This window comes from Neolamprologus multifasciatus, chromosome 14 (assembly GCF_963576455.1).
Source record: "Neolamprologus multifasciatus chromosome 14, fNeoMul1.2, whole genome shotgun sequence".
NCBI lineage: Eukaryota > Metazoa > Chordata > Actinopteri > Cichliformes > Cichlidae > Neolamprologus > Neolamprologus multifasciatus.
Window position 1 is genome coordinate 34,059,756 of NC_140452.1, and position 9,662 is coordinate 34,069,417.

Below are 9,662 nucleotides of genomic sequence, written 5' to 3' on the forward strand. Positions count from 1 at the left end.
AAATAGGCCCTCTGGCAAAGTTACCTTGTGTGTGTGTGTGTGTGTGTGTGTGTGTGTGTCTTTTTAGGTCGTTTTAAACCTTGCGAGCCATAAAAAGTAACAGTAAAAGAAGAACATTTTTAACCATTAACAATCAAAATGTCCATTTTGATTGTTAATGGTTGTTAATGGCAAGCCAGACAGCTTCATTCAAAATCGGATGTACACACATGTTCGCTTTCCTTATGCATTCGATTCATTTGCAGTTTGTACGCGTAGGGGTGAATATCTCCTATGTGCTTTCACGTCAAAAAGTCGTCATAAGTCTCCAATAACACCAGAAAAAAGTAGCCAGATTTGTCGCTAGTCGCTTTTTAGAAAAAAGTTGTTAAGGGGGGTCTGAAAACAAAGTTGCTAAGTTGGCAACACTGTGTTCAGCATCCATCTACTAATGTTCACGACACACAAAAAAATAATTCTTGGAACAACTTAATTATGTTATGTAATAATTATGTCAACTGGTAAAACATGATGAATTAACTTGAGTTAATAAGGCAGACTAAGCCTACAGATTTAAGCTACACACAATGCACAATAGGTGAACCCTAACTTGCAAGGTTTTACTTCAGTAAAAATAACACATTAAAGGAACAGGCTGTCATCATATTCACCAAACCGCAAAAAAACATCAAGGTCTGAAATTAACTGCTGATCTGGATAGTTGTCGTAATCCTCATGAATACCTGTGGCAATTAATCCTCTCTATACATAAGTTGTGGATTTGTAATTGACTGGGTTCTCCGTTTATTGGGAGCTGAGGCTTCTTGAGTTACCTTTTAATGTCCTGTCCATTACAGAATGGGAGGATCCAGTTTCACCTCAGTTAATTCAGAATGCTAACAGAAATCCAATAGGTCAACAGACTTTCTTTCAGATTCCTGTCGAATCAGCTGGAAAGTGGTGGGATGCCTGAGCCCACTGGTAACAGTGGGACTTTATGGCAGCCAGTGAATAACTTTAAACAAAGTTTGCTTTGGAGCCTGTTATTTAGTCCCTGCTTTGATATAAAAAGCCACATGCTGTAGTTTTATATGGAAGCAGCTCTGCAGCTATGTGACAAACTTCCTGGCACATCAATCCCAATTTACACATCAGCTCCGTTGTAATTAGTGTGTTTTTTTGCGTTGTTTTCAAACATAAGCGGCGGTAATTGACTTAACTCTCACTTTCTCTCTCCCCTTGTCTCTGTTTTCCCTGTCTCACTGCTCTCCACTCTCTCTCTCCCTCTGACTAATGAAGCGCACGCGAGCTGGCTGGGGGGATCGATGCAGGGTGAAATATGAGAGCTAGTCAGTCCGCAGACGAATCATTTCACAACGGAAATTAATTATCAGTGTTATTTTTGGAGAAGGAGAATGGCAATGAATGATTTCACAGAGACACCAAGAGCAGCGGAGGGAGGACCGCGTGTGGGGCTGTGCACGCACGGTCGCCCGAGGAGGAAGAAGTGCGCTCTGAGTGTCAGCGTATTAATGGAGACGAGTAACTGTGCGCTAGGAAGGCGCTTGGCTGTGCGTGTATGGACACGACTCCAGCGTTATTCTGGCAGATAGCGGTAAATTCGCAAATGCTGAGGGGAGGCAGAGGTTGAGAGGACGGAGATGGAGAAGACAAACACCGTCTGTTCACCCAGAAAGCAAAACCTGATTAGTATGTAAGGAGCAGGTCTGGAGGGTTGGATACAAGGAGGGAGGGCAAATAATGAGCGTGGCTGGTAAGGAGAGGTATCTGTTTAACTGCCCAGTACACGAGCGTTGAGATGAAAGGATGCAGAATGGACTGCGCTAATAGCACCACCGCTCAGCCTCCCCTTACCAAGTGTAGCCCTCCATGAAAATCTATTAATACATTCCCATTAAAAATCATGATAAAGGACTCATTCACCATCCTTTGCCCCTGCCTTTTCATCTCCTCGCCCACTTTTCCTCATTTGCTCTTTCACCTTATTCTCCACATCTGCTTCCCAGACAATGGGAACAAGTTACAGATGGGATTTCTAATTTAAGGTTTATCACAATAGCGGCTTTGTCAGTGAGCTAGGTTTAACTCACACCTACTACCTTTACACCAATTCTTGACACACTATCTGAGACACTGGGCTCTTATCTGGACTTCAGGTGTCATAAACGTAACAGGACAAAGGTGGCTGATCATTTGCACAGCAGTGCTACGCTGTTAAATTAATAATTGAAATGTTACGGGAACACAGACGCGGTTCCATTACCTCAAAACTATAAAACTAGACACCCTTATGTTAGCTGAGTTTTCTTTAGCTTTTCATATAAGAGACAGCTAAAAAAAAAAAAAAAAAACTTCCCTTGTGTATGTATTGAACAATTACATATACTGTGCTGATGAAAGGGTGTTAGACAGAACTAATCCATCAAACATGATTCAAACCCCAACATCAGCTCCCTGGTAAAAATGTACAAACTGAGAAATATAGATCATATTATTATCCAAACTCATTTGTATTTGCTTTGCTTTTTTTAAACAAATTTGTGGCATTTATTTTTTTCTAACCAAGCTGGATTTTTCAGATTTTTGAATTAAACAAACAGATCTGACCAATCAGACCACTGCATTTAGGAACAAGCGCACTCGCAGCATTGAATATCCAAATATTAAAAGAATCCGGTTTACCTCAGAAACACAATTAGACGCTGTTCCGGGTCAATCGACTCTCTGAAATGATTACTCTGCCTCCTCAGATGTGGTCCCAACTCTGCCAGCAAGAGCTCAAACTGTCCCACTGACATCCCAATATGTGTACAAAAGCAGTCGGGATACAGTTTCAACTCCTGGATCAAACAATAATATTATCCCTGCTGCTGCTTGCGAGAATTGGTTTCTTCCTTTTCTTGTGTAGAAACATCAGTACCAGCTCATCATTGCTTGACGTCAATTAAATTTTTGAATTTTTTTCAAAAATTCAGTTATCTTGGTGTGTACGTTATAAAACAAGCTTGCATCCAAAAAGTTTGGAATTTCAATTTTTCGAAAAATAGCGATTTTTCGCAGTGAGCTTGGTGTGTAAAGGTCTTTAGGAGGCAGGATGTCCATTGACAGGAAAATGTGTATAATCATCCCAGAAAGAATTTTTTGTTCTGCTAATACAAACCTAACAACTGCACTATGTAGCTTTGCTTTTATAAACAAATAAAAATAAAATCTAAATCTTAAATAGCATATCAGTATTCTTCCTTGCAAACACACACACACACGCAAACTACATTTGCCTGTACCTGTCGCTCTCCCAGAAGGCACCATTGGGAACAAGGGAGCGTGGGAGAGCCGTCGGCTGTGACTGACACCCGGTAATTAATCCTGGGAGAAAGAATGGCAGGGGGAGACGGGAGCTCATGCTCGCACAACCTTCATACAACGTTAGCTCAACATGGCCTCAAAATTCACGCTCCTTATGGGAGGAATCCAGGGGGACACTTGGAAAGTTTCTCCTAAAGAAAGTTGGTGATTTCTTTTCCCTCCCTTTCTGATCGTTTATGGCCTAGCAATTTGCTCAGAGCATTACTTCTTTATTTCCTGCTGCTCTTTCACTTCCATACTCCCCCCCCCCCCCACCTCCCCACCTTAATCTGTGTTTCTCATTTTTACTCCACTCCCATTCTCCATCTTTCCCCACAGCAAGCTCCCACCCTCTCCACCCCTATCTCTGTCTGTCTCTTTCTATCAGTAATTGTTAGCCTAGTGCAGCGCAGGACCGAGTTAAAGAGCCGGGCTAAATTGGCCAGAGCAACGACCCTGCTATTACCATCCGGCTGGGATTCATTCAATGCCCCCCTTGAGTCCTCCACAGTCTGCGTTCATTCCTTACTCCGTACCTCCTGCTTCCTCCACAAAACCACCGCTAAGAAAACTGGGGAAAAATCTGAAAAACACATCAAGGGCCAACAGAAACCCCAAAATGGAGAACAACCCCTCCTTATAACCTGAACACAAGCAGAGCAAGCAGCTCCCACGGGTGTCTGTCGCTGGTCCTCATTACTGCTTTGTGTGTGGGTGTATTTATACCCACTCACATGGGTATTTTACCTAGTTTTAATATTGTACACTAAATTGTGTTCGGTGATATCTTCTACCTGATTACTTTATTAAAAAAAAATAATGAAGTGTATGCGTGTATGGATCTCAGTGCTCCAGCTGCAAAGCAAGATCAGTTCTATAGAGGTGGCCAGGCTGAGACTATTAGACACTATTACATAGACTGGGGTGGTACAGAAACTGAGGTCCAAATAACCAATTTTTTGGTCACTTTGATCTCTTCTGTCATTTACTTATAAAGGCAAGAGTGCTACATATCTCTATATATTATCATGTCACTCATTATCATTATCATAATATAAAGTCCTTAAATAATTATTCTTGTTTACGGCTGTAAAGCCTGAAATAATTGCCAGAAAATTCTGCTTGTTTGAAGCTGGAGTTGTTTTTTTAATAAATACATTTTTATATATTTACATATATTAGTTTTAATTTATATCACCTTTGCCAACGTCTGGCATTTTTGTGCAATTAATTTAGGTTGTATTGCCCCCCCAAAATCTCACTAATGACACAGAGGTCGCAAAAGCTCACAAAAACTCATGTATCAAACATGATAAACTTGGCATTAGGGTGGCCATAGTAGTGGCCAGTGCCCCCCCTCTGGCAAAACCTTGGTTGCACCCCTGCTGAGAACATAAAAATCTTTCCAAAAATAAAAATGAAAACAAAAGTAACCACAGCTAAAACCTGTATCCCAACTATGAAAAAGACTAGAGCTCAAGGTTGATGGAACAAAAAAAGAAAGAAAAATGAAACCCCAGAATTCTCAAAAAAAAATTGTTATAGTAAATAAAATCTCCTAAGATGACTACCTGACTAGTAACCAACGTTTCCATTCACATGCAGCGTGCATTAATGGCTGGCCAAAAGAACAGCCCAATGAAAAAGGTGCGGGCACTGAGAGCTAGAATACAGCTGGAGTCGTGCAAATGATGAAACTACAACATCCAGTTTTAATCATAATGTTACTTTGCTAGACTGCAAACGAAGAGAGAGGAAAAGTGTTTTCAATAACCCATACACGCGCGCACACACACACACAAAGACATGCTCCCCAATTACCAGAGATGCTGGCTCGTTCCCAGCCTGACCTTCAGCAAAGCAAACTGGGAAATGAATTTAAGAGGCTTTTTTTCTTCATCTGCTCTGTTCGTGACTCTGAGTGGGTTTTTAGAGAAACAGAGAGAGGGAGAGAGTGAAAACAAAATGTGGATGAGTAGGGATGTAAGAGTGACAGCTGTAATTACAGAGCTCTAACATGTGGGTGAGATGTGCAAAACACAAAAAAAAAATGTACGGGGAAGGAAAACAGCAGTCGACAGACAGGGTGAGAGTTCAAAGATCAAATGTTGACCGGCTGACGAGGCAGGGCAAAGGTCGCTGAGAGAGTCGGGCTAATGTTCAGTTCCTAACCGCCAAGTTAGGAATGTAGCTGGAATGACAAAGCAGGGTCCTATAAAATCAGTCGAGTAATGAGCTTCGACAGCTGTTACTTGCTGCCGCCATTGTGAAATGCCGTACTGACTAACGAGACAATGGGGATGACCTCCCTGCTCGTCCATTAAAAGACGGCTAGTAATCCAGTTTATATGAGATGTTGCTGAACAGTGAGGCAGGAGGGTGGATTAGCAGTCTGCTACTTTCATTTATGAATACTTGGGGATTTATCAATATTTGCACTGTAATTGAAAAACAATTCAAATCAGGTGTAAGTGTATTAAAGAATAAACAGCAGGGAATCCTGTTTTTTGTTTTTTTCAAAAATATGTTTTGCATCACAGATTCTTTGTTTGTTGTTTTTTTCAGTGATTCATAATCAGCAGCACTGCACTTATTTTTCTTCTTCTTGTTTTCAACTTTAATTTCTATTACAGGAAGCTGAACACCCAGGTGCAGCATGAAAAGCATCCAAGCAGAATTCCTGCTAGAATATCAAGCTCTCAAACAGCCTTAAAAAAGCCTACAGCATAAGATTTAAAAAAAAAATAAAAAATTTCCTAAGGCCTTTATGCATCAAGCTCATTGCCAAAAAAAATTAAATGAACCCTTTTTTTAATGCCAATTTCTCATGTAACGTATATACACACTGTAGGTGTTATGTTTTTTGCAAGTAATTTATCCTCACTACGAAAAAAAATTAAGTCGACATGTGACAACGAGCTGGTACTGATGTTTTTCCCCAAGAAAAGGAAGGGGGGGGACCCGGAAAAATCGAGCTTGATCTAAAAAAAAAAAGCTGCAAATTCATCCAGCAGAATTACAAAGTCGTGGATGACGTCACTAACAGTAGATGAGTCCGAAAAATATTCTTACCACATGAAATATTTGCACAGATTTTACATGTCCAGTAGATATTTAGACTTTTCTAGAACAGCCTTCTATCATTCACAGTTCAAAATAACCGTCATTTCTCTTATACTGGGGGCTTTGGTGCACTTGCAAATGCTTGTAACTCCATATGTTTGTACTACAAGTCAGAATTTGGACACCTATCTTTAATGTGTGTATTAAGATGTCTTTCTTCTGATTGGCTGCTTCTCAGAATCAAAAATTAGCATGGCAGGTGGGCGGAGCTTCTGTGCTGACAGCCACATTAGGGATATCTGCTCATGTGACGTCATACAGAGCCCAGAGTAGAAACTGACCCTTTTGGAGCAGTCTGAAGCCTGAGGTTTGGCTCAAGGGATTTATGTGTTTACACGGCGAGCCGATTATTTGAAACCTCGGTCATGTTTAATGTGCATCCACCATTATAACAGTACGTGTGCTTCATAAAAAGAGGAAAGGCATAATAGGTCCCCTTAAATGGAGTTTTTTGTTAAAGCTCTACATTGTTGTCTGTCCTTCAAATAAAATACCCATTTCACTCCTTTCTATTGCCACTTTATGTGACACATCCAGCCACTGCATAAAAGCTTTTGTACTCGCTGCTCTGAGTAAATACTTTCCTACCTTCATGTTTAATGACAGTTGGAAAATACGTGTAAACTCTGTAGCACTTTGTAGCAAAGTCGAACATTTCCAATTTTACAAATTGCTCACAGTGGTGTATTGCTTTGGATCCTGTATAGATGCTATGCTAGAGGGAAATAATTAGTTTGGGGCTGGGGGGGTACTTCATCCACTCTGATTCAGTGAGCTGATTTGCTGAGTGATGACTCCTCAGGAACTTGACAGAAAGGCGAGCCAACTATGAGCTAAGCACCTTAACAGATGTTTTCGTTGTTAAAATTACTTCATGACACTAAAATTACTCACTCATAACACAAACGGCTCTCAAACGAACGTATCAATCTTATTATTTTCCCGTAAGATGGGAGTGCAGGGATTCGGGTGTTATGTGGCTTTCCCTGTTCTCTCCGTGTTTGTGTGCATTTCTGCCACTATGAACTCCCAGTTCTGTGACTCAGAGTGGGAACGAGGTCTAAAAAAAGGCAAGAGGTATCATTAGGCAGCAGGATTGTTGGCAATATTTGTTATCACAGACGTGGTGAGTTAGTGGGGTAGGCTTGGAAGGACCAGATTCAATAGCAGTTCGCTCATACAACCGGAAGGAGGAAAGTGAAGACACACACAGATGAATTTACCACTGAACACCTTCCTCTAGCTTGATTCATTGCTGTCTTCTAGCTTTCTTCCCTTTAACCCCCTGGTCCCCATTGCTTTATTTTACATATGTCTTGCCCTTGTTTTCCTTTTTCATCACCTCCCCCAAACAGTTTCATTCCTGTTCACAATCTGGGATGCAGCGGTTTTTACCCTCATTAGTTCTATGTCACTGTGACCGATGACTAAGTACCACCTGAGATCAAAAGACGCCTATTAAACCAACATGCGCCCTCTTTATGTTTGCACGATTTGCATGATTATCTGTCAGTGTGTGTATACGTGTACGTGTACATGTATGTGTGGGTGTGAGGGCCTGGCAATGCATGTTTTAGAATCAATGCCCGTGTTTCGGTGGAGGCGGTCTCTCTCAGTGTATGTGTCGGGGTTCCTTTCCAAAACAGTGTTCGGTTACAGCTATCTTTGGCTGTTTAGAAAATTACTGCAAACCACAGCCTGTCACGGCCTACTGGTAACATAACTGCGTGCTGTGTATCGTTATGCTACATGTGGGTGTACTTACGGGTGCAGGGCATGGATGCCGGGTCCGTTTCGGAGCGGAAGTATCCCTTGTCGCAGGCACAGGAGGTGGAGCCTTCTCTGACAGAGTAACTGTGAAGAGGACACTTGGAACAGGCGCCATCGGTGGCCAGAGCACGGTAGTAACCAATCTTACAAGCTGAAAGACAGCAAAAACACAGAGAGGAAGTCGGGTTAGGGTTGCAAATCTGGACAATATGAAATACATGTTTATGACTCAAATGCTTTTGTACTAGAGGGGAAAGTTCTGGAAGAAGCTGGAAGGCTGTAGTTCCCAAGCAGCCCACTAATAAATTAGTGGTGGTTTTAGCTGTATGCTTCTGTCCTTGCACACAGCAATTGCAGCTAAAACTCATTGGAATGTCATTGGAGGGTTTTTGCTCACAAATCAAAGTATGGAACAAAAATTTAGATCTGATTACACAGATTAAGATTAAAAGTCAGCGAAACACCAAAGTTATTACAACAGTCCACAAAATCTTTACCCACTGTATGAACTGCAATGGACCAATTACACTGCAGCAAATGCTATGGCAAGACATCCAATAGTTACTGAGATATTTTAGTCCAAACCAAAGAGGGTGAACACAGCAGAAACTCCCACAGTTAATATATGCAGTCGCCTGGGGTTTGTACTCTCTGCAAACTGGAAACAAATGTGGAGAATCTGAAGGCAGTGGTCACGATTTTTAGAACTGGAAGGTTTCTGGTTGTGTAGCTACTTTGTAGTTTTTGATCACACTTGAAAAGGCTTTGGATACATGCAATTAAACAGTCTGCACTCTGCCCGAAATGCTGACTTTAACTAATTTAATTACGTGCCACTTTTCCATGTAATTTTGTTACATAAGTACAGTGTAAAATTTTAACTGTAACATCTAATGGAATCTAGTCAAATGAAATGGACTTGATTTGTCTACACTAAGCACATCTTCCTTAGTGATTGATTATTTGATTTTAGATATTAGTTGGAATTTACTCAAAATTATTGCATCACATTTATTGAGGATGAAGAATCTTTTTTTTAGTGCGTGTGCCAAAAAGGAATTGAATTTGCTGAAATGCAATCTTAAAAGCATCAGCAACAACTCTCTGTGTAGCTTTTTTAAAATTATGTCAGATTTATCTATATATTCATAAACGATGAATGGACTATTAGATATCACTTGGATACATTTAAAGCCCATAGAAATCGCCTCTTGTTCCCAAAGGCTAAATCAGAAGAGTCGCCAGCGTGTTCCTCAACACTAGTTTCAGTAATAAGGATTATTACCTACTCACTGAACTTGAAATTTACCTGTATTTTATCCCTCTGAAGAGAAGAAGAGAGCAGTGTGGGCTTGACCAATTCCCCCCAATTAGCAACAGAGAACAACATGTTGCAGAGAGGCCCCTGTTCCTTTCACCAGTCC

At 40.9% G+C, this 9,662-nt stretch overlaps 1 protein-coding gene across 2 annotated transcripts in view; it reads right to left on the reverse strand.

The window, feature by feature from the left end:
* The window catches only part of epha4l (eph receptor A4, like), a 61,899-nt gene that overhangs the window by 25,609 nt on the left and 26,628 nt on the right, over positions 1-9,662 (reverse strand). For both annotated transcript variants that reach the window (XM_085130979.1, XM_085130978.1), the window contains exon 4: positions 8,234-8,389. In XM_085130979.1, coding sequence (XP_084987105.1) covers positions 8,234-8,389 — 156 coding nt within the window. The remainder of the gene's footprint in view (positions 1-8,233; positions 8,390-9,662) is intronic.